Source organism: Taudactylus pleione, unplaced genomic scaffold (genome assembly GCF_031769625.1).
Source record: "Taudactylus pleione unplaced genomic scaffold, aTauple2 ptg000326l, whole genome shotgun sequence".
Classification (NCBI taxonomy): domain Eukaryota; kingdom Metazoa; phylum Chordata; class Amphibia; order Anura; family Myobatrachidae; genus Taudactylus; species Taudactylus pleione.
The window spans coordinates 9,620,491-9,647,261 of NW_028284727.1; the positions used below are offsets into that span (position 1 = coordinate 9,620,491).

At 40.2% G+C, this 26,771-nt stretch overlaps 1 protein-coding gene across 1 annotated transcript in view; it reads right to left on the minus strand.

Annotated features, from left to right (window-relative positions):
- Positions 1 to 1,306: 1,306 nt before the first annotated feature.
- SMPDL3A (sphingomyelin phosphodiesterase acid like 3A) overlaps positions 1,307 to 26,771 on the minus strand; it is a 31,046-nt gene continuing 5,581 nt past the window's right edge. Inside the window, exons 4-8 of the mRNA XM_088443073.1 lie at positions 24,609 to 24,705; positions 19,547 to 19,725; positions 15,500 to 15,680; positions 6,031 to 6,155; positions 1,307 to 3,207 (exon numbers count right to left, since the gene is read on the minus strand). Of these exons, the coding sequence (XP_088299199.1) occupies positions 2,860 to 3,207; positions 6,031 to 6,155; positions 15,500 to 15,680; positions 19,547 to 19,725; positions 24,609 to 24,705 (930 nt within the window). The 3' untranslated portion in view covers positions 1,307 to 2,859. The remainder of the gene's footprint in view (positions 3,208 to 6,030; positions 6,156 to 15,499; positions 15,681 to 19,546; positions 19,726 to 24,608; positions 24,706 to 26,771) is intronic.

Below are 26,771 nucleotides of genomic sequence, written 5' to 3' on the forward strand. Positions count from 1 at the left end.
TGTTTGGGTGTATCACATACAGAAGCAGCAGCTGTATCTAATGCACAATCGCAGCTCATTCACAGGTACTGTAGGCTACTCTCTGTATCACCGGCTTCACTAAGACGTATACCATTGTCAAACTGTTGAAAAAAAATTGACCTTTCCCAAGAGACCCACAGGTTATGAGAATGAGTCAACTGAGCGCACCAGAGTGAAACAACATTATGACATATGGTCAGCCTTAAAAGATTTCCCCAAAATGATTGACACTTCTACAGTGACTCAACACTAAGGGGGTATATTTACTAAAGTGTGGGTATTTAGAAGTGTCATTTTTGCACATGGCAAATCAGATTCTACTTATCATTGAGCTAGCACCATCTAGAAGATAATAGCTAGAATCTGATTTGATGCTATGGGCAACAACTCCACTTCTACAAACCCATACTTTAGTAAATATACCCATAAGCATCAATAGAATGGATGATGATTATTTTAATGACAATGTACAAATTATCATGTTGCACAATCCCTTTGAATACTGGGAGAAAAAAAAGGAATTTGGTGTGCCTTGTATACATTAGCTTTGCTGTTCTTAAGCTGCGCACATTCTAGTGTGTACTCGGAAAGAGTGTTTAGCACAGCTGGGAACCTTGTGATTGGCATAGGAGGCTACTTCCTCAAATGTGGAAAAACTGATGTTCATATAAACGAACTAGAAATTCTATGAGGAAGACCTGTACTGCCAATTAGAACAAACTACTGAGACTTCTGTAATTGTGAATTCCAGTGGGGATGAGCTAATAATGTGTGATGATGATATTAAGACTGATGAGGGTGAGGATGATATTGACATCTTCCAACCATAGACATGCTTAACCACACTGTTAGCTGAATTAAACCCATTGGCAGCTTGTTTTGTGTGGGCCCAAACAAACCAAGCACTCCAGCCACAAAAGTGGCAGTTCCTTTAGCTGAATTGCTAGGTTTGTTAAACTGTGCATGTCCTTTTTAATATAAAACATATGGGTGGATAGGAGGAATCAAGGACAATTCTATTGTGCACCAATTTTTTATATGGGCTTTCCCAAGATTGTGTGTGTTTGACAGTGTACTGTATGTTACTGTACTTTACTAGGGCATTCATGTTCTTTTGTATCTTGAAATGCCATCCATCATCTGCATCTCATCCAGCTATATAGGCCCCATTTCCTGCAGCATCTCAGCAGATACAGACCAGTATCATCAAATCATATATCTAATACACAATTATTCAGTTTGACTAGGCTATTACTTTACATTAAATCCTGATAAATCAATATCATTGGGATTTTGGATGCTTGTTTATTAGTAGTATTTTCCATATCTCCAATTTACTTTTTTTTATAGCTAAATTATTTACACTAATCAATCTCATTTGAATTCATTTTTTAATGATTTGTTCCATTCATCAAATTATTTTTAATTTAAAGTTATATTCTGTAATCAATTAATCAACCCTGGATGCTTTTTTGTAACAACGCTTTGTTTTTCACCGATTTACTTTTTTATAGTAAAATTATTAACACTAATCAATTAATCAATCAATCAATGCTTTACCTAGCTTCCACTAAATAGTACTCCACCTTCATTTACCTGTGCATTTACAGTAGTTCTAGACTAATGAAAACTTTCTATAGCTTTGTATAGTTTATATTAAACAGACATCCTCTCTGCCACTCCTGTGCCACTATGTTTTCTATATGTGCTACTGTATATTATTTTTTAAACTGTCATGTATTTGTGCCGCTGCTCTATCGCTTAGTTTGGCCAGTTAGCTCACTGCAGCCTTTGGCCAATATGGGTAAAAACTGGAAATTAATGTTATTAAGGTTAATAATACTGTATGAACAACAGGCCAAAATTACAGAAATATTAGCTATTTTTATAAATTTTTAAAGAAATCCCAAACCAATACCATTGAGGGTGGTTTTGGGAAAACAAAAAACAAAGGGGTCCACACACATCTCTATTAGTCATATATAGTCAATGTAATCAATTTGACTGTTCACATATTATCTCACAAGTTCAAACAGATGGGAATCTTTAAACAAGAAAACCATAATTTATTAACCATGTAGACATTCTTGTGGCACATGAGGACTTATCCATATATAATATGTCAATTCTAAGCTTCCTCTTGTAGTTTAATATAGGTAACTGAATGAGGCAGTGTGGAGGAAGGGGAGCAATATTTGCAGATAGGTCCAAGGTTCCATAAGAGTGAACAACATGAGCTTATTGTTTTTGTTTTTTTAATAGTTTACTTTTCACATATTTGTAATATTCAGTGGGATGAGATGATCCCCCATCCCGCCATATACCCACCTTCACATTAAATTCAAATGATATGGGCCCCATTTAACAACGAGACATAACCCCATTAGCACTAAGATGATTACAGCTGTTTGTTACTGTATTACTTATGCCATAAATAGATAACGAGATAAATACATCCCCTATTGCTGGCAGAGAACCCAGTGAAGCTTTCTGTGCATTGCAGAGTCATGATAGAGTCATGCACATGTACAGCCTGGCCATCACACATGCGCATGACACAGCAGCCCATCGCTGGCAGTTATTGGCTGCTGACAACAGAGTGGAGGACGCCCATATCAATGAACCTCTCCGGAGAGGTAAGTAATGTTAAATACCAACAGCATATCACTGTGATAATAAGTATCACTGTGATTATAAAAGAATTATGCCATTGGTTTTAAGACAATGTTAAATAGGACCCTATGTCTCTGTATTTGTGATTATTTGTTGTTAATGTCATAAATTTGATAACTGACAAAAATAGAATACAGATATTTAAAGCTGATATAACACTATGATTTATGCCTCTTGCAATACATTTCCAGTAGCATTAATGTTATTTAATTTAAACATATCCATAATGCAATCGAAATAGGGAGCTATATCAACATATTGTATTGCACATATCTGCTGTTCCTTGCATAATCCTTCACAACCAGCAATATTGTCATAGCTCACAATGTAGTTCTTGTAATAATTTTGGAAATCAGTGCTTTTCGGCTTTTTAAATCTATTGACAAGTTCTTCCAAGCTTTCAGGTCTTAGGTCCTTTATGTTGTACTCTTTGGTCATAATATATTCCAGCATCCATGAAGCTTCTTTTCTTAAATTTGCATCAGTAAGATTAAGGTAATAATGCCAGAGGTCCTAGAACAAAATAAAAATACAATGAATTTTATTTAAAAAAAATTAAAAACATAAAGTAAGTTAGGACAAAATGATACATTAAATGATTTTTATATTTAAAAAATACAAAGTTTATGTATCATTTAGACTGAAAGAGAGACACAGAGAGAGAGAGAGAGAGAGAGAGAGAGAGAAAGAGAGAGAGACAGAGAGAAAGAGACTTGAAAGTTGTACACATCTGTGCAGTCAGACTGGCCCTTTACATATGCTATGCTTGGTTTCCTAACTGTCATCATTATCAGTGGGCACTTGCATCAACTCTATATACAGTAGGTGCAAAAGATCTATTTGAAAATAGGTGTATTTATGCTTAAAGTCAACTCTGCATAGCCCACAGTTCCGTCAACAAACCATCACTGATCTTAGCCTACATGAGAACGCCCTATTTCATCCCAGTTATGTCTCTTCAATTACAAGTGGAGATGTGTTTGGTGTGCATACGATTTCCCATCACCCATAGCTGCGTAAGCTTCATTCAGGTGCATGAGCGAAAACATGCAAGACACCTTTAACTCTGTATCAGCCCGATGTGTTTTAAACTGCTAACTTTAAAAGCAGACAAAATTATTTATACACTTTACCACATCTTGGAAACAGGAAGGGACATCACCAAGAGGGATCAATTATTCAGAATACTTGGGAAAATGGAGCACCATGCATAAAGTTTCACAGCACTTAGGGTTTGTTGATATGGGTCAGGCCATTTGGGCTAGCTGTATGAGCTGAAATGTGAATGAAGCTAGGTGTCCTATTAATGTTATTCCTCATGCAGTTTAATAGCAGCAGTCAAAGACCAACATTACAGATAAGGTACAGATACTGAGACTAGGTGCAGGGTATCAAGATAGTATAATTGATAAATCTGAAACAGACTGCAATAATACACTGGAGTCAGGAGATGGAAGCACAACTGGAGCAGGCTGTTGGAGATACTGGAACTGGTTGCTACAGCATAATAGAAGAAGGCTGCAGGAACTTTAGAACTAGGGACCTGATTCAGACCCACTCGCTAAGGCACGATCGCTCGCTCTGAGCGATTTTTGCCCATCTACGCTTGCGTATAATTTGCAGTGCGCATGCGCGAGCCATTCGTTGCGGTCTGATTTTGGTTGCTCGTAAGCCACTATCAGGTTGCTGCTTTGAGTGACAGATAGTGCCATTTGTGGGTGGTAACAGGGGAAGGTGCTTGTGAACGGGGGTAGTGGATGTGCGAACGCAGGCGTGTCAGGCCGCCAAAACATAGTTTAAAGGGTGTGCATAATTAGCAAAGTAGTGTCATTGTACACGTCACCGGCATGTATTCAAGCCAGCACTGATCGCTGTGTTTGCGGCAGGCTAAGGCAACCCCAAGGGCTGCGAGCAGCTCCGATGGCTCTCGATGGTCCCGATTAATCCTTCATTTCCAGGAGATGACATGTGTTGCGAGTTGCAAGGGGGAATCTTTAGACAATTGCGAGCAAACTTTGCCATAGCTTGCTAAAACATAGTGGGCGTCCTTACATGATGCAGTGCGAGCACTTTATTTAAATATCTGGCCCCTTTTTGCCAGCGAGCGACCGCAACTTGCGAGCGGGTCTGAATCAGGTCCAAGGTGCCGGGAGCACAATTAAAGCAGACTGCTGAAAATACTGAAACTTTGTCCTATAGCACAATAGAAGAGGGCTGCAGGAACTTTAGAACTACAGTAGGTGTAAGGAGCACAATTGAGGCAGGCTACAGGAGTGCATCAGAATTGAATGCTGGAACAGACTGAAGCAGATAACTGGTACAGGCTGGAACAGAATATTGTGAAGCAAACACTGGAGCAAGTAACTGGAACAGGTGCTGAATGCTGTGAAGTAAATACTAAAGCAGGCAACTGTAACAGGTGATGAATGCTGTAAAGCAATACTGAAGCAGGTAACTGGAACAGGTTCTGAATGCTGTAAAGGAAATACGGAAGCAGGTAACTGGAACAGATTCTGAATGCTGTAAAGTAAAAACGTAAGCATGGAACAGAATGCAGGAAGGCAAAAGAAAATCAGAAGCCAAGGTACTGATCCTCAGAGAGATGTTGTACTATCCATGAGCAGTCAGCAGTTGCTGGTTTAAACAGGGTGCCCATAGAATGGAGAGGCTGGCTGAATCATGTGATTTGAGTTGCTGGAAACTGGTTTGATAGGGTGGATCATGTGATAAAGTTCAAGATGACGGTACCCATAATGCAGAACAGCAGGAGCTGCACGTTTACTGATGAGTATACACAGGTCTCAGGGATGTTGCAGGCGCCAGCAGTGACACAGCTGGCAGTAAGGTGACATCACCAGATTCAGTAATGGGTACGCAGACCCCGATATGTGACAAAGTGTACTAAACACATACTGAAAAGTGCCTTGTCTCTAACCACATGACCCTTGTCATTTACTTGCTGCATTGTTTTGAAGAGCTCCTCATAGTAATTGCAGGGAGAAACTATGGTGATTCTGTCTGTGTATTAGAAAAGTAATTGTACAACAATAATATTTGAATCCAAGATTAGAGATCCCATACATATAGGGAATCCCATGCATCCCAGATGTTCATGTCAGCCCTCTTTTTTCACCCCAAATTTTTAACTTACTCATTTTTGAATAATTAAAACTCTTAAAAAAGCTCCCAAAAAAATAACAAATGTAATTATTTTCTTATAAAAGTTTTGCCTTATTTGGAGCCTAGAATGAACTGTGGGGGATGATTTGAGTTCAGGTTTTCTTTGTCAAATTTATGGCAGCTCTATACATCTATTATGTGTTAATAATCACTTACCAGCAAGTCGTAACTGTTGGTATCATACTGGTACAAGCGGAATCCAGGGTTATTGCCATCTGACTCTGATAAGGACCTCATGGGTGTTACGGCTGGTGCAACAAATGCAGATCCAACTGGCTTCCCTAAAATTGAATAGAACCAGTAATTATAGTAAACATTTGTTTTACAGTGTTTGTTATAGAAGCAAATATGTCTAGAAATTGTGCAATTATGTTTTGCAATATTGGAATAATGAGGTTAAACTCAATAGGAAAATCACAGCAAAGAAATTTGCTTAAGCTTACATACAGTATAACCACATATTGTCACACATTTGTAATGATAGCTCTCTATGAATATACAGTATTACATTACATTAGAAAATATTCAAAACTAGAGTTGATCTTTATTTCTGATTTACAAGCACAAAAGTGTTCAACTAAAATTAATACAAACTTTAAAAAGGCTGCACAAGGGGGTGCGAGGGTGTGATCAAGGGGACCAATGCGTAGCTGCAATGTCCTTTTTGACTTCCCACTCACAGCACCTCTAAAACCTCACACAACACGCAGTGTATTCATAAACAATATTGTCACACTTAGTGGAAATGCAGTGTATTCATAAAAAATATTGTGACACTGTAAGTGGTAGCGCAGTGTGTTATTTTCTTATTCATAAAAAATCTTGTGACACTGAAGGTCATTGATACCGCAGTGTAATATTAAAAATTGGTACAAATTGATGCGTGTGCTGTACCCCACTTCATTCATATTTGTTAATATGGAGAACGATCAGTTGAGAGGAGAGCAGGAACCACATACTAGTTACTAGTGGTGGAGCTACTGCCAGTACCACCAGTCATGACGATACTAGTCCATCTACATCATCTACTAAAACCGATGCCCAAGGGCATACAGGGCTTAAGTCAGGGCATCTAAAATCAAGCAAGCAATGTTTTACAGTGCTAAAGAAAAAAAATTAAAAGCTAAGTTAGCTGCAGAGAAACAAAAAATTGTCAATATGCCATTTACTACACAAAGTGGCAAGGAAAGGATAAGGCCTTGGCCTATATTTATGACTGGTAGTTCTGCATCTTATGATGATGTAAGCCCTTCTCCCTGTAGAAGTGTCTAAAAAATGAAAATCGCTAAGGCACATGAACCAACTGTTTGCTCACAACAGTCACAGATCCCCGAGGAGAGTCCAAGTGTGTCCATGGTTGCCATGTGTGAGCCTGACCTTTCTAATACTGTACTTGATAAGGATCCTCCTTCCACCATTTGTGTGCTCTCTGCAAATTTGGGGATGAGCAGCACAAGTCAACATGCTGATGTAGAAATCGAGGATGCTTCTGTGGAATTGCACCAGGAGGATGAGGAGGATATTTCTGAAGTTGGCGCTAACGAGGATGATAAGGATGTTGATGATGATGATGATGTTGATGCCAAGGATGTTGTTTGTGTAAATCAGGCAACAGTTGTTGCCCATGGTAGGAAAAAGCCCTTTGTTGTCATTCCGGTGCAAAAGACAAAAAAATCCACTTCTCATATGTGGAATTATTTCCACCCAATCTGGACAGCAGTTGTCAAGCCATCTGTAAAGATTGCCAAGCAAGAGTGAGTAGAGGTAAGGTCCTTAACCATCTAGGAACCTCCTCCCTGTTACATCGCTTGCAGCGCATTCATCAAATTGAAAAGGGTTTTTCAAATTCAGAAATTTTGGCTAAAAAAAAGTAACAATCAGTCCAGTGTCACCTAGCTGTTTACTTCTCTCTGTTGGATCCAAGCGCCTGCAATATGCACCACCAACACCTGCATCATCATCAACATCCTCAATCATGATCGGAAGTAGTCCTTCATCCAATTTCATAAGAATGACTGACTCCTCTCCTATCCGTGATTCCTCAGAAGGATCCTTGAGTGCTACGCCTGTTGCTGCTGATGCTGCTGCTGCTGGGGGTAGATCCTCGTCCCAGAAAGGGTCCAAGAAGATTACTACTAGTAGTAATTTAAAAAAACAATTGACTATTAAACAATCCTTTGATAGAGGAAGTATGTATAACAGCTGTCACCCAGTTACACAGCAGATCACTGGTGCCATGACGGCTGTACTAGAAAATGAGGATGATAGTGTGGAAGAAGTGCAAAAGGAGAATGAGGGAAACATTGTGTCCTATCTGATGCTAATGAGGATGTTGATGATGAGGATGTTTTTTGCCTAAATCAGCCACCAGTGACAGCAGTTCTTGCTCGTGATAAAAAGAAAGCCAGAAAAGCCACATCTTGGGTGTGGAGTTAATTTAATCTAAATTCTGAATTATAAATTGTGAAGGCATCTGTTCCATTTGTAAAGCCAAAGCTAGCAGAGGAAGGGACGTTAACCATCTAAGCACCTCCTCCCTGTTATATCATTTGCAGCGGGTTCATGCAATTTGTTTAACATAATTATAATAATTTGTAAATTAATAACAAGCAGTCCAGTATCAGCTACCAGAATTTTGGACTAGCACATGCAATCTCCACCACCAACACCCTCATCATCAACCTCCTCCTTGATAATTGAAGGTACAGTAGTTTTGTGGGGGCCCAAAAAAAAAAGGACTTTAGCCACAAAAGTGTCAGTCCTTGTCGCTAAAGTTCTTGGTTTGTTAACTGTGCATGTCCTTTTTAATATCCCACATAAGAATGTGTGGGAGGCCCAAGGACAAATCCATCTTGCACCTCTTTTCTTTACATTTTGCACAATTTGGGGCATTGCCGACTGACATTATTATAGTTTATTAAACTGCCATCCTGTCTGCCACTGCTTTGTGGCAATGGTTCATATATGTCCTATATTTTTTTAAACTGCAGTGCGTTTGTGCCGCTGCTCTGTTGCTTACTTTAGCCAGCCAGCTCGCTGCAGCTTTTGGTCCAAATTGGTGAAAAATAGTGAAATCAATATTGTGAGGTGGTTAAAAATACCTGGAAATGCCTGAAAATTATTGTTATTAAGGTTAATATTACTGTAGGACCAAAAATAGACCCAAATTATGTGATTTTTATCTGTTTATAATTTTTTGGAAAAAAATACAGATCTAAAACCAAAACACGCAAGGGTGGTTTTGTAAAACCAAATCCAGATCCAAAACCTTAAAGGAGATACAGATCCAAAACACGGAGGTCGGCACACATCCCCAAAATATAGATAATATCGTCTTCACCATAACATAAATACAAAACGAGAGGGAAAATCGTTCCATCTCAACATCTCAAAAATGCAACTAAAAGGAGGGGACCCTTTAGCCTAAGTTGTACTAAGATATTAAAAAAACAGAAATCAGAGTGGTGCTACCAAAAAGCTGCAGGTCAAAAGGAGTATGTCACTCTCTTAACATAGAATAAACAAATAAAATGAAATGGAAGAACCTGCGCTAAATGTCAAAATAGCAAGAGTAGTGTATCAAATCTAATAGATTGATCTTGGGTTATAAGAGATATTCCAGAAAAATATAATACAATATGATATACAGTCAGACTTAAAAACAGCAATTCTAAGGTGTAACTATAACTGAAACTGTATACGGCTGGATTTTAAATAATCATTTAATAGTAGATTGCACAATAAGCGGCACATGTATCAATAAAACATAAAAATAGGAAAAAGTCCAACAAAAAGGGGGTGCATATAGTGGATATAGTTGGATGACTGATCCAAATGGTAATAGAAAGTTTATAATAGTCACTGATCCTCAATAGTAAGGTCCGGGATAATGTCAGCATAAATAGTTACCAGCTTGTAGTGACGCAGTCACATCCCACTGGGTAGGTAGTGTGTCCCCGATTGATGTGAGGATGGAATAATAGCGCATTATTATGCTATTGAGGAAGCTGTGAGCTTTGCACAGCGAAACGCATCTAGCACCTGACTGACAACATTTGCTCCATTTGGGAACCTCATTGTGGATCTCCGGACCGGCACCTTTACTTCATCTCCAGCGCTATTATTCCATCCTCACATCAATCGGGGACACACTACCTACACAGTGGGATGTGACTGCGTCATTACAAGCTGGTAACTATTTATGCTGGCATTATTTGTACTAGGATATTAGTTTAACCGCTTGCCAGGTGAACTCTCTAACATGGGATGGTAAAGTGACAAAATAGAGTAGCCAGATATCGAAGAACCTTTCAAAACTGGTTTTATAACTAGTGAGCATTCATTCCAGTCAATTTAATACAAATGTGCCAATCGTGGGAACATTAAGGAATGGGAACTGGTTCCTTAATGATCCATTGAGACAATATTGTCTGTTTTGAAGCTGCAGCAATGCATGCTAAAAGAGAGGTGTTGCCTATTGAGCAATGGCATGACAATGATGATGAATGTGTATAGGCCATAGTAACAGTAAAAGAAATGCTAAACTCTCTAGCAATGTAACTCTGTACCGCTGCCAGAACTCCTGTACCTTGGGGCATGACCACATGCAATGTAGTAAATCCGCGTCAGGCTGTGAACATGTAAAGCAGTTGGATTCTGATGAGGCCCCAATCAAACATCTCAATTTCAGGGTGAAGTGAGATCTGTGTAACAATTTAAAAATTATCTCTGCATATGACGAGGAAACCAACTGGCGATTTAACGTTACACATGAACCTACGATGGTCTGTAGGTCTACCTGTAGCCATTCCCGTGACTAACTTATTTAAATCTAACCTGTGTATGGTGTGCATACAGAGGAAAGAAGTAGTGTGTGGTCCCAATATTTTGTGTCATAAGGCCGCATCTAATGAGCAAATCACATTTGCAAGCAATAAACAAGACAGCAACTGGGTGATATAACTGCAAATTTGAAAAAAATGAGAACAGGGGAAAATGAGCAGAGGGATATTTTTCCTGGGTTTGGTATAAAAGATATACAGGAATTAGATAGACAATGTCTAGATTTACAACAGATGTTAGACAGGAAATAGGTTGACAGGTAATTTCAACATGGATGAAGTTCGACAGGTACAAAAGGTTGACATGGTCAAAAGGTCAACACAAAAATGGTTGACACCTGTGTAGTGATAATTAGCCACTAGCATGTAGTCTTGGATACAAGGGGAGGTTGATACCACCAAGTGTAGGAGGTTGCTGCAGTTTCAACAGGGAGATGCGTGGACGTTTATTTGCCCATATAAAGAGCTTTGTTAACAGAAAAATAATCCTACTTAGTAAATATACGGGAAGCATTTCTATGGGCTCTATTTACAAAAATTCGCATATTGAATGCAGATTGTAGTGTGATATTAACGACTGAATTTGCATTGTGAATTCAGGCAATATCACAGGGATTTACTACAAATCCCTTGCAGGGACAGAGCTTGCGATAAGCTCTGTCCCTGCAAATCCCATCCGCAACACTAGTCACGATATTTTCGGAAAAAATACCGTGGCAATGTGCCCGCGAATGCGCCGACCGGCCGTCGCTGCTACCCCCAGTGCTAAACCCCGCCCCCTGGTGCTAAGCCCCGCCCCCACGGTAGCGGAATCCCCCCACGTGACCCCCCCTCCCTTACTTACACTTTCCTGCATGATCCGGGCCTCCGGTGATGTCTTCCATGTCCTCCGGTCAGCTGATATCCCATACTGCACTGGGACCTGATCGCCTGATAACCGGGCCGCAGTGCACTATGGGAGACCAGCTGATCGGAGGAAGGACATCACCTGGAGCCCCGATCACCAGTCCCTGGAGTCAGGTAAGTTAAGTTTTTTTTTATATATTATATTTTTTTACAGTAATCAGCTGATTACTGGGACCGACTCCCGGCTCTGCTCACCCCATTAGAGCGGAGCAGGAGTCCGGGAACCAGGGGAGACCCTGGATAACGCCACCTCCAGGTGGCGTTATTATCACAGGGTCTCCCTAGGTATATTTTTCATATTTTATTTTTAGTAACTCTGGTCGGATAACAATTCCCATTACAATTATGGGAAATGTGATCTGCTTACTAAAAATAAGTGATACTTAGGGGTTGGAGTAGAATTTTAAGAATTCTACTCCAATTGCCCTTTAATAACTATAGGTGATACTAAAGTAATGTGAAAAGGGTGTGAAAACACCCTTTTTCACTTTATTTTAGTCAAAATAATGTTAATAAATAGAGCCCTCAGGGATATAGGAGACGAAGGAAGCTTACCATTTTAAATAAATGACAGCGACCTAGATAGGAAAGATGGAGGTTCTTCCATTTCATGAAATTGGCTAGCATTTGTTGAATAAATTTTGGAATATAAATCTAGGTGGGAACGGTGGGATGGTATACAGTATGGATATTTATTGGAACCCATAGCCCATTTAAAGGAAAAGGAGGTAACGTAGCCTACTTAAGCATCTACATTCAGTGCTAAGGCCTCACACAGGTTTCATCCCAATCGGTGAAGGGGTGTATCTTCAAATTATTAAGTTTTATTATGTGTTGTCATCTAAATCCATCAAGTGGAAGGCCCATAACAGGCTCCCTGGGTCAAAGTTCTGCCTGGCACACTCAGCCATGAGGTCTGACCGGGGCCCCAAACACTCCATTGGCATCCCAGACCAATTTGCACCCCTCTGATTTTTTCATCCAAATCCATACAGTGGAAGATCCAAAACAGACTCCCGGGTCAAAGTTCTGCCCAGCGTACAACAACGGGAGGTCCAACCAGTACCTCAACCCCATAGTAATGTCTTCTGGGATCCAATGTTACCACTCTGAACTTTTCATCCAATCCATCCAGTGGAAGGCTCAGAACAGGCTCCTTTTGTCAAACTTCTTTCCCAGTGCACTCCGTCGTGTGCTGGGCAGCCACTCCATTAGGATGCCACGCCACTATGCATCCCAGACCAATTTCCACCCCTCTGTGAAGTTTTCATCAGTTCATAGAGTGGAAAACACAGAACAGGCTCCCCGGGTCAAAGTGCTGCATAGCGTATACCAACGGGAGGTCCGACTGGAACCCTGACCTTCCTAAAACCTGTCCAGGATTTAACTGGACCACTTCACATTAGTTTCATCCCAATCTGTGCCAGGGTGTCCGAATGCATAACTGTACAGACAAACAAACAAACAAACAGACAGACCAATGAATTTTATATATAAGATTTGTCGCACTGTCACTTTGTCGCTATGTGGTCTAATAGCTTACTTTTTTTTATACTAAATAACTATATAAGATTTGGCAGCTTGGGAGATATTCAAACAAACAAAGAAACAAAAGCTTATTTTATATATATAGTAGATTTTTAGGATTCAAAGTCAGAGGAATATAGTTACTGTATATAGAAAATTCTATTGAATTTATGGTTGCTGTCCATCCGGGATTCCTCAGGACAATCATCAGCAGCTCTGTCCAGAGTCTGGAGGCTGCTTTATCATGGACAGATGGTATCTGGGAATCCAGCAGTGGGGTCCGGCGATGTTGACATTACCGTCAGTGCTTTAGCTGCCAGCCCACTCTGCGCTCCACATCCAGTCTTTACCCATGGCTTCTGCAATTTCAGTTCCCAATGCTCTCTGGCTGGCTGTGGTGCACATCATCACATTGCTAACTAGCAGGGAACAGATGGTGGATAGTGTTTGCATTTGTGCCACTCCTTCCATTCTTGTTGCAGGGGGTGCTCTATAGTTCGTATATGCAGGTAATTGTTTTCCCATGTTACTGTCCCCAGTGCCAGGCATCCTTATCATTTTCCTTGTGTATTTCCCTCTTCCAACAAGAATGTTGTGATTCCTGGGCCACAGACTCTCCGAACTGATTGCCTCTACTGTGGGGCTCTTTCCACACAGTCCATGTGTTACAGGCTGTTCTTTAAGGAGATTACTCAGAGGTCAGGAGGCTGGGAAAATATACAAGTTGGGGGGTCTCTGGTGTAGCTAGAAGTCTACATGTAGTTGTCAGTGGCATAATGTGGGGGGGGTCAAGCAGGGCATGTGCCCTGGGCACCGTATTTGTTTAGCACTTCAGCCAAAAACAGTCAGTCACTGCTGCACCCAGTCGCTGCTGCACCCAGTGCCGGAGCCAGACAGAGGCTCACCCATGAGCTCTGCCTTCCAGCTCCCGCAATGGGTGAAGGGAGAGATGTCATGATGTCTCTTCCATAATGCCCACTGGCGAGCAGGACAGGAGCAACGCCGCAAACAGCGGCAGGAGCGTCGATTCAGGTAAGTGTATTTGTCTGTCTGTGTGTGTCTATGTTTAATGTGTAAAAGGCACTGCATAGGGGGCATTACTGGGGGCACTATATAAGGGCCACTGTATAATTGGCACTTCATAGGGGGCACTACTGGGGGCACTATGTAGTGGGCACTACTGTTGGCACTACTGGGGGGACTGTATAAGGAGCACTACATATTGGGCATTACTGGGAGGACTGCATAAAGGGCACAGGGCCACTACTGGGAGCACTATATAAAGGGCACTACTGTGGGGCACTGTATAATTGGCACTACTGGGAGCACTATATAAGGGGCACTACTGGGGGGACTGCATAAGGGGCACTGTATATGGGGCACTGCATAAGGGGCACTATATAAGGGTCACTACAGGGGGCACTATATATTGGGTTCTACTGGGGCCACTGAATAAGGGGCACTGTGTAATATGCACTACAACAGGGAGCATTGTATAAGGGGCATTACTATTGGGGGCACTGCATAAGGGGAACTACTACTGAGGCATTGCATAAGGGGCACTGCTACTGGAGATATTAGATGAGGGGCACTACTACTAGGGACATCACATAATGTGCACTACAACAGGGGGCATTGCATAAGGGGATATACTACCTGGAGCATTAAGGTGCATATGGAATGGTAAGGAATGTTCCCAGAGTGACTAGAAACGGTGGTGTGTCATGTTGACACACCCCCATTTTCAGTGGCCACGCCTCTTGTGGAATGTAGACACGCCCTTTTTTGGCACGCACATCAGCGGTGGTCCATTTTTCATCTTGCCCTGGGCTCCAAATACCCTAGTTACGCCAATGGTGGTTACCTAACTGTAGTTGAATTACAAGAACCAGCACACTGTGTCAGCTATATTTACTGGGACTTGTAGTGCCACTGCAGCTGAAAAGCCCCTGATAAGTCAAATGTGTCCCCTGTCTGAGAATCTGGAAATTAAATTTGTTGTAACCCTAATTGGTCACAAATGACCTGGCACCACTGAATGTCCAGCTGTATTCTTCCTTGATGTTTACATTTAACTTTTTATGGTGCAATTTCAAAGTAAGATAAAAAAAAGCATGATAAAAATAAATTCAAAAAACAACTTTTGCAATATTGGTCATCTATTTATAAAGTTTTGATGCTGAACTGAAAAGAAGTCCTAGATGGGAACGTTTTGCTTTTTCTGCAAGTAGAAGTACTAACATGCATCATTTGTAGTTATAGAACAAATTACTTAATTTACATATTTGTACATAAAAGTACATACTGTATTAACAAACAACATATTCTCAAAACAGAATAAGTAAGCTTACCTTTTTTGTCTAAAAGAACCATGATACTGTCTCGATGAGTATGTCCATAAAACTGTCCAACAATAACATCATTATAAGTGCGGAAAATGTTCACCAGGTGCTCATTGAAATTGTTTCTCATTGCCGTGGTGAATATTATAAAGGGAAGCAAGCCAATAGGAACATGGGCAATGATGTATACCTACATAAAATAAAGGATAGAGCACAAAGACATTTATAACTGTACTAATATGTGAGGTAATTACTGTATAAGTTGTATTTAACGAATGCCCTTTTTAGTATTTACTAGAAACAATTATGTAGTAACATTCCCTACGGTAAATAATAAAGATACTAAAAGTCACCTAAGAGGTCATTGCCTTAAACTGGAACTATACAGAACTCATGGTGGGTAAATTCACTAGCACAATGTTTACGATCGAAAAAAAATCCAAAACTAATAAACAAAACATTCAAAATGTAAACCATTTCATTTGAAAAAAAAAATCACTACAAAGCAATAAAATCTAATTTTTCTTCTGCAAAAAATCCAAATGATATAAAATTTCTTAAACATGATCTTACGACCTGTACAGTATATTTAAAATAAATCTGTAAAGTAATGAGTTTCTCCTAACACACAAAGCTTGTCCAACTTGTAAATAAAAACTTTCATTTAAAGCAAATAAAAGCCAATGACGTTCGCCCCCGAAAAAGGGTGTAGCCTAACATAAAGGGGGTGTGGCCTCACAGGAAATCCCAATCACATCACTCCGGGACATGCCAGCATCCCTGGAAATGCTTGGCTACCCATGGAGACTAGTTGCCTGCACTGTCAGCTTCTCCTCTGTGACAGGAGCAGAGTGCTGCAAAAGAATGTCACACTGCAGCACACAGCTCCAGTCACTGAGGAGGAGTCGGTATTTTGGTGTCACCCCCTCCGAGGGAGACACCCGGGTGCAGCCAGCACCCCTATAGTTTTGCCACAGATTACAATGTCCTTTAAAACTCAGACTGACATCAGCCTGCTTTAAAAAGACTACAAAACATTTAAAATTATGTGAGGGTCTTGTTTAAACTTTTTAGAATGAGGGGTCTATTTACTTAGCAGTGTTAGGAGACAGAGTGAAAAGTGATAAGGTGCCAGCCAATCAGCTCCCAACTCATTTTTCAAACACAGCCTGTGAGATGACAGTTAGGAGCTGATTGGCTGGCACCTTATCACTTTTCACTCTGTCTCCTAACACTGCTTAGTAAATAGACCCCTAAGTGTTTTAAGTCTTAACACTGACACACTTTGAATCATAAGCAGACAATATATATTTTATTCCAGCCTAGGAATTTTGTATCATTACATTCACTTTTCTACTTAAATGGATCTCCACTTTCCACTATGATATAATTTAATCGCTACCTTGATTAACCACTAGATGGCAACTAAACACCATGGATGCATTCACACAGTAGGATTTGGGCTGTTAACCCTTTCTGATTGATACATTTGGTTTTGCACTCATTTTTATGATAAATGATCATTATTTGTTGTGAATATGCCGTTCTTAAGATTGTAAGCATCAAACATAATTCTAAAATATAATTTTGAATAATTTATGCATTTTGCTCCAAATAACAAAAACAAAGCCTTGCCTTGAAAAGCTGAAGTCACAAGCATTATTATTATAAGGAATGTCATGCCGCTGAACTTTGTGTTTTCTTTGATGCTGTTATGAAGACATGCTGTGTGTGGATTGGTGGATTCATACACAGGGCAAGGCCAGTGATGTCACAGTAACTCCGATGACTGCAGAATCAGCTTTTAATTTGTGGGAGATCCCATTGTATAGTTGCTCCACTCTAGGAGAAGCCAGGAGAGGAGATGCAGCTGACCAATTCGGGGGCGGGGCTGAGATATTTGTATAATTAGGCCCTGTCCCCTCCATATGGACTTGCAATTCTCTGCATTATCTCCCCATCCTGCTAGCTTCACTAGAAAGTGGGCGAGATGCGGGTGATCCACCCAGTCTTCCAGGGGTGCAGGGAATTACCTGCAATATTTTTAGTCTCCCGCACCTTCTTGGAGAGTAGACAAGTATGTATACTGTACCAAATAGAGTTTGAATCTGGTGGCTAATATATAGCACATTTATTGGGTAATGTATAAAGCAGACCTCCAATCTGATGGCTAGTGTATAAAACCAACCTCTAATCTAGGTTCTAGTGTTTATATGGAAAACCTCCAATCTGTAAAGCATACTTCCTAAGTGATGTTACACAAGTCTCCAATCTAACATCCCTTTGATGTATTCAACCAGCCACTCCCTGAACAATAATCCCCCAGGTGTGTTGCTTCTTGTTACTAAGGGAATGTGTCACCTGAAGATGGCATTAACAGCCAGAACTGTGTGCTCTGAATTTTTAATAGTGACAGATAATAAACCTGCTTGTACAGTGGACTGTATTTGGCTGTCAGAGTTCACTGTTCAAATAAATCTTACATTTCACAGTATTAAAAATTCAGAGCACTAGGAGATGTCTGCTAGCTATTAATAACAACTGCCAGCAGCTCTTCCAGCACCAAAAAGGGGGCAGTGTGGCATTGACCCATTCTGTATGCAGGTCTTCCCTGATCACTGCACTCCTAACATTTGTAGCAGAAAGGAAACTTCATGTTTTTCCTTTTTGTTCATTAAATTGAGGTGTAGCTATACAATTAATGTGACACTCTTATTCTTATTTCACTAAATGAACATTCTGCCTTCCCTGCTCTGCCCTGGTTTTTCCTTTAAACTAAGGGAGAGCAATAAGCGGCCCCCCAGCAGTTTTAAAACTACATATCCCAGCGTGCCCTGCCGAAGTTTTGCTATTTGACCATGCTAAAACTGTTGCACGCTGTGATGTGTAGAACAACAACAGCTGGAGGGGACACTTATTGCCCACCCCTACTTTAAATGTAATGACCATCTCATTGGAATCGATTCGGCTCCTGCAATTTGTGGATTATTACATTTGGTCCTTGGTGTTTATTATCATCGCTCCATGTTGTCATTCTACAGACACAATATAACAGATGATATTATTGCTGATTCTCTTACGTTTAAGTTGTAAGTATTGTAAACATTGAATCTAGCACTAAGGGGCCTATTTATTAACATTAGTTTTAGTAAAATAAAGTTCACACTCTTTTCACATTATTTTAGTTTCACATAAATTTACTGAAAGGGCAATTGGAGTAGAATTCGTAAAATTCTACTTCAAGCCCTAAGTATCACTCCTTTTTAGTAAGCAGGACACATTTCCCATAATTGTAATGGGAAATGTGATCTGTCCAGAGTTACTAAAAATAAATTGTGAAAAAATACCGGGAGAAGCCCTGTGATAATAACGCCACCTTGAGATGGCGTTATCCGGGGTTTTCCCCAGTTCCCCGACTCCTGCTCTGCTGTAACAGGCAGAGCAGAGACAAGTGCTGGGCCTCAGTGATCAGCTGTGTGGTCTAAATAGACCACAAGCTGATCACTGCAATAAAAAAAATAAAAAAAACCTGCACCCAGGGTGATCGGTGCTCGGTGATGTCCTCTGGGGCACCGGTCAGCTGGTCTCCCAGCAGCTCCTACACTGTAACCCTGGTCAGCTGCTGCATAGAACAGCTGACCAGGGTCACAGTGCAGGATGGGAGACCAGCTGACCGGAGCCCCGAAGGGAGGATGTCAACAAGTACCGATCACCAGAAGTAAGTGAAAGTGCAGGGGGGGGCGATTGCTCGGGAAGGGGGTTGTATGTTGAGCCGGTTGGCGAATGCGTGGACACCTTCTCACTGTATTTTTTTTGACAAACACAGTGATGAGGTTGCAGATGGGATTCGTAGGGACAGAGCTTTATCGAAAGCTCTGTCCCTGCAGGGGATTTTTGATAAATCCCTGTGATATTGTCTAAATTCGCAATGCGAATTTAGGTGAAAATACCACACTACAATCTGCATTACAAATGCGGATTGTAGTAAACAGGGCCCTATGAGAGTTGTGTGCTCTCTGGTTACATATATGATTGCACATACTAGTATGCTTTTACCTTTTCATTGTTTTGTCGAGAATATTGCAATGTTTCCTCCAGCCAGGCAAACTGATCAGCTGGGTCAGTCACGTTGAATGTCACTTTATTAGGACCGTAGTACAGGTTAGTGTTTAAACTGATGATCCTCAGTGGATGTGAAGATGTATTTGATTTGAAGATTTGAGAGTAGTATCCTCCTGTATGTATTACAAAAAAACAGAAGACTTTGTAATAGGCAAAACTGTGATTATGTATCATTTGACAGTTATGAAACCTCCAGTAAAGTACATCTGTGATGTTTAGCTCTCAAAAACTCAGGTTGTTAATTCTATTTAGCTCATAACGTATATATTGTAGCAGTAGCAAAATGTGCCAGTTCCTTATTACATGTATGCAGGTATATAGTTAGTTACTTATATACAAAATATGGTTCCTCTTTGAAAGTGTGGTTCTCATATTTCTGCCATTGTATTACAGTTCATATATTTCTAAAAGAACTTAATTTAATTCTTAATAAGTACTAATGCATCTGAAGTTTTAGTGGTTTCACCACTTGTAATTTTCAAAAGTGTAAACTGATTTAAATTAAATTCATTTGTATACTGCTAAATTCTGTGCATGCAGCTTACAGTATGTGTAGAAAACAACACAAGGAAAAGATTGCCAGCTTCAAATTCTATGTAAAACATATGTAAAATATAAAGGCATAAATAAAAACCAAATTTGGAACATTTAAGATGATACACAAATAACAATGTAAAAATGTACAGCAAGCAATCAAACAATGCCTTTTTCACCAGACTTCCTAGATACTCCCACATGTCTCTAATGAGCATAAAGGTATACAGTGCATCCAGAAAGTAAGCACACCGCTTAATTTTTTCCACATATTGTTATGCTACAGCCTTATTCCACAATGGAATAAATTAAAATTGCTTGTGGCATCATATTCAAAAAGACTTGAGGCTGTAATTGCTGCCAAAGGTGCATCAACAAAGTAGTGGGCAAATGTTGTGAATACTTATGTACATGTGATTTCTTACTTTATTGTTTAAAATAAAATTTGCAAAAATCTCAAAAAAACTTTTTACGCGTTGTCATTATGGGGTATTTTGTGTAAAATTTTGAGGACAAAAATGAATGTATTCCATTTTGGAATAAGGCCGGATGCACTGTACATTGATTTAATTGCTTTTACTGTATATAGTTTCAGCTGCTACATTAATAATGTAGTTCTGTTTTTGTATACGGACCGATAACATTCTCACAGTGAGTTCTATTCATGATGTTTATTATTGGGGTCCCGATAATTAATATTCTAATTTGATGCGTATACTGGAGCAATTCATCATTGCTCCGGCGGGAAGACAGCTGATCGAAAATCAGCTGTCTCCCCAAAGTGAATAATTTTCACTGCTCCTTTCAGAGCAGTGACTCTAGTGAACATGCGTGACCTACAGGTCAACAAGAGCTAGTGTGCACAAGAGCCCCGACGTCCGGCAGAAGGAACCAGACAGGGGCGGAAAGATCCTAAAGGATCTCTCTTCGCAACCCAAAACTCCTTCCCATAGGGAAGGAGCGGTTACGAGCCTGAAGATGGTGAATGCTCCTGCACTCAAGCTCCGAAAATATAATATTTAATTCTGTCCCCATACTAGTGTATGGTGACAGTGGACCATTCTGCCAGAGGAAGGTAAGCAGGAGATATCTGTGATATCTCCTGCTTTACCTTCTTGATGACTGGCTCGATAAGATTTACAAAAGCAGGTGAAAATGCAATTGTAAAAATTAAGTGATTATGAATAGGCCCCAGTATCAAACCGAGCAGAAAGCAGTTTTGAAAGCAGCATTTTCTGGTTTCACAGTGCCCAGAATTTCCTAAGATTACAAATGCTACTGTACTTTAAAAATGTGTTAAAGTTCTGTGCTTAGCACATCATCAGAATCAGCTTTATTTCGCCAAGTATAAAACATATACATGGAATTTGACTCCGGAACCACTGACCAAGTACTCAAATTACACACCAATCACAGTCACAATTCATACTGAATATGAATAACTTAAAAGAAAGGAAGGGAATTTTAATACAATAAAATACACATAGAAACACCTAACGAGCAGTTATTAGTGATTTAACTGCATAATTGCCTGTGGGAAAAAACTATTTGCATGTCTTGAGGTCCTAGCCCGCCAAGATCTATTTCGTCTACTAGACGGGAGTAATTGAAACTGATCATGGCCAGGATGGGCCACATCCCCCACAACAGCTTTGGACCGCTTCCCAACCCTCACCAAATAGAGGTCAAGGATTGAAGGCAGGGCTATGCCAATAATCTTTTCCGCAGATCTGGCTACCCTCTGTAACCTGGCCCTATCACGTACACTAGCCGCACCATACCACACGATAACCGAGGAGCACAGAACAGACTTGATTATCGCGGAGTAAAAGAGCAGCATCAGTTCTCTCAAGACATCAAACTTCCTTAGTTGGCCAAGGAAATATGGCCTTTGATAAGCCCTCTTAACAATCACACTAGTATTCTTCTCCCACATCAAATCACAGGAGATTGTAGTACCCAAGAATTTGAAAGAGTCCACCACCAATACAGCAACATTGGCTAGGATCAAGGGAGAAGCAACAGGAGGCTGTTTCCTGAAGTCGATGATCATCTCTCCCGTCTTAATAGGGTTTAATTCTAGGTTATTCCTGCCACACCATTTTACAAGCCGATCCACCTCTCTCCTATAGGCGGACTCATACCCCCCCCTTAATAAGGCCTATGACCGTAGTATCATCAGAAAACTTTAAAAGCTTAACTGATGAGTCCCTAGGGAACCAGTTGTTCGTATACAGGGAGAACAACAAAGGGGAAAGAACACAGCCCTGGGGAGCCCCGTTAATAGTCATTGTAAGGGGTCTATTTATGAAGCCTTGGATGGAGATAAAGTGAATGGAGATAAAGTACCAGCCAACCAGCTCCTAACTGTAATTTTTCAAACACAGTCTGTGACAGGGCAGTTAGGAGATTATTGGCTGGTACTTTATCTCCATCCCAAGGCTTAATAAATAGACCCCTTACATTGATAGGCTAAGAACAGGACTGAGAAAAGTGAATGGGTTAAATGACGCTTTGATGGTGCCTATCTTAACAGAATACCTTATTATATATTAGGGTTATTTATTAACCTAGGGGGAGATGTATTAAACCTTGGAGAGATATAAAGTGGAGAGAAATTAAGGGGTCTATTCACTAAGCTTTTAGATAAAGTGCATGTAGATAAAGTACCAACCAGGGGTGCCAAGAGGGGGGGAGGGGGTTGGGCACTAATTACCTGGGCCCAGGCTTGCTGGAGGGGCCTGGCGGGGGGTCCAGGTCTGCCGCCCCCCCTCCCTCCTCCCTCTACCATTAGCTGTGCAACCCAGCACATGCTGCTGTGTGCTGGGCTGCAAAGGGAGACTGCATGCCCCCCCCCCCTGGATTTGCGCTGGGCTAAGGGGCTCACAAAGTCCCCCTCCCCAGTGCCACTTTGTGGCGCTGCAACTAGTTTTTTTTTTTTTTTTTTTCGTTTTTTCCTACTTTATCTCTCTTCAACCTTTAATTTAGTACATCTCCCCCCAAAATGCATGCAAACTGATTATTTGTTATGTGTACAGTACATGTATGCACAACATTCTTTAGCAATTTATTGTGCTACAATTTACCTTGCACTGTCCTTCCTGGTATCATACAATGGCCCAGTGGAGGTACAAGCAAACAAAATGAAATAGTTTTGCATTGTAATTTGTAGAGAAGTTATTGATTTAAAGTGAGGAAGTGTTTTCATTGAAAAATAAAAATGAAAAACTCAATCAGTTGGACCTTAAACCTTAATGTCCACAGATGATGCTGGTCTGCATCCCTTAAAACATTTCTACATATGGCTAAAACACAGTGCAAAACATTAAAATCTATAATAATACACCAGGTAGGATATTTATCTTTAAGTTGTCATTGCTACAAAATATGCTGATAATATATAAATAAATGTAAAAAAAAAGTTATAATTAGGAACCATGGACCTGATTCAGAGATGTACACTAATGCCAACACTGCTGCAAATTTGTACACAGCGGCCGGGACTCAAGTCTCACACATTGGACGCACATCGGTTGATCATTAAATGTCTTAGTAACCCCATGGTTAATCAGAATGGCCGCTGGAAGCAAGATGCCAGAGCATTCTCAGCTGTGTACAGGACCGCAGTCACAGCCAGATACATGACCCCAAAACACAACACGCCTGTGTTTCAGTCTCCATCTCCCCATTACTTCCCCCAAAACGCACCCTGAATGTCAATCACTATGGAAAGAACTCTTCACTGTGAGCGATGTCAGTACACAATCGGCTAACAGCAAAATCGGCTATCAGCGGAAACATCAGCATTGGCTCCAAATCTACTAACAGAAAATGCAGAGCTTTGATGGTGAATTACATTAGTCTGTGTGAGTTATCTAATTCAGTAATATAGTAAAGCATACTTTTTAATAAATATGGAGCACTACACTACTATCGCCAATGATTAGGATTTAGGACCCATATCCTGCTGAAATAAACCCAAACTTTAGTTGAATTGTATAGATGTATATGGGGCTGATTCTTTAAAATAGTGGCAAGAATACATAGTGGATGCAAGCTTTTTACAGGGAATAATAAGATTGTTTTTTTTTTATATAAATTTGGTTTACTGGTTTACAGCCAGCTTTGATGAAACATCCAAAGGCAAATATTGGAGCTTTTCCGCTGTTAATGTGACATATAAGAGATTTCTGTTATCTGTATAGCCATATTAACGAAAACAATATAAAGGTGAATTACAGGATCCATTCATTGGTCAGGAACATTTAGTTGTGCTACAAAACAGTTTACATCTACTCAGTAGCCCTGAGACCCACCCTATACAACAGGGACAGGCATTTGTACCCCCTGGATAAAAGTTTATAGATGACATATTTAATCTTGCTCTGTAACAATTTTCCAGAATCTCCTCCTTAATCCACAATGTAAAATTACAAAACGATCATAGATAATACAACTTTACCTTTCCGGAAAGTGCCGAGAGCTTCTTCAGACAGCCATGGTTTCCAGAACTCTGCTACTGCTGTATATATCTCGCTCCCTGATACAGGGAACTGATCCTGAAATACACGTAGAATGATCACATAGTTATTGCTGTCAAAGCAGATGTCTCATATGACAATATAAGAAATGCTGCCATAGCAAAAAAAAAACAGAAAACTTTGCAGTTGTTAGTTAGTAATTCTGTGCAAACAGCACTAATGTACTATAACCCACTGTCACTAATGCAACATTAGCTTTCATTACCTTGTTAGACAGGCACAAGTTACAATAATAAAAGCAAGTGTCTGATTATTTGTATTTCAGCTACTAGGTCTTTTTTATATATAAAGTATCAAAATATATGCAGAGATTACTTCCCTATATGAAAGATACAGAGGCCCTGATTCAGAGCCGGACGCTCTGACAGAGCGCTCGCTCTGAATCAGGGCCATCCTTCTGAATTTTTAGAGCGGCCTACTGGCCGCTCGTATAGCTGTGGGTGACCACCCACAGCTATAGCGAGCGGTCAGGAAGATGGTCGCGATGGTCAAGACCATCACGACCATCGGGCTTGCGACGAGACCCTTGTGGTAGGGTCTCATTGCCGCAAGCCCTGGAGTGCTTTCGGCTCTATCAGAGCCGAAAGCACTCCCACTGACATCACTGGCAGTTTGTTGGCAAGAAAAGTAGATGGTGCTGTAAAGATAAAGAATCCAGTCAACGAGAGTTCCCAGGATGAGAACATTTTCCGATGCTATTATTACAGAGGTTATCCACTTTAAATAAATTCTGTACTAAATTTCTTTACCTTCCAATATGTGGACTCCCCAACTATATCCATATTGCCTGGATCTCTGGGAACCACCTTTGTTGCTACTCAGATCTCTTCATAGTAAGAGACACCCTTACACACCAGCTGTAATTGAACAGCTAGGGTGTGTAGTCTGACTAGTCAGGCCAATCAGATTGTTCTGATGTTGTCTATTTGGGGTCTCTGCTCCTATGAAGCAGAGCTAGAGTACACAGGAGTACACAGTGTGACCAGGAAATGCCCACAACTGTACAAGGATAGAAGTCAGAGAGAGAGCCTAACTAACAACACGGGAGAGAGATGCAGACCAGCAGGAGAACAAATAACCTATTGAGATAGTAACACAGAGAGGTAGGAAGACAAAGCAGAATGTAGTGAATTTATGTGGGTCAGGGCTTCATGCTTATAAGACGGTTTCAAGTTATGTTAAGAGAGAATTGATTGCAGTACCAAAGTATATACGTTACATTTCCATTTGTGTGCAAAAGAACTATGTTTAAATTAAATAGAAAAGAACTTCCACTACTGTTGTAGTACAGTCGGGTTTTTCAGTATTTTAGGTTGACAGTGACTATGTCGATATTAAGAATGTTGGCATGAGAATGTCGGCATGGTCATAAAGTCAACAGGGCCATGATGTCAACATGGTATGCCTAACCATACTGTAATTCCTAACCATAAACTTAAAACGAACCCCTCCTAGACCTTACCCAAACGCTATTTTCAACATTTTACTATGTCAACATATGACACCGTTGTTAACTGAAATAATTTTCCATGTCAACATCATAACTGTCAACATACTGGTGTTCACATTATGAATGTCGACAAGGTAAAAGACAAAATTATGACTGCATATCATATAGTCTTATTAGTGGTTTTGTACAGTCTTATTCCTGGTGTAGTACAGTCTTATTCCTCATGTAGTACAGTCTTATTCCTGGTGTAGTATAGTCTTACTTCACATTTATTATAGTTCATCATTACATTTTGTGCTAACTGTCTGGCTTATCAATTGTACTTACACTGTAAAAGTAACAAAGGGAAGTTATTAAATATTTAAAAATTCTTGCCTGCTTTTTTCCTACGTATTACACTTAAATTAAATAAAGTAAAGTTGTTTAATACAGTATGGTACCAAAATAAACCCCATCTTTCCCAAGGAAAATATGTTAAATTTACTTGCATAAATAGCTAAAAAGATACTCTTGTTTTATATCAGTATACTTAGCACATAGCAATTTGGTACAGTCAAAAGTTTTGAGAAGGACACAAGTATTGGTTTTCACAAAGTCTGCTGCTTCAGTTTTTATGATGGCAATTTGCATATAC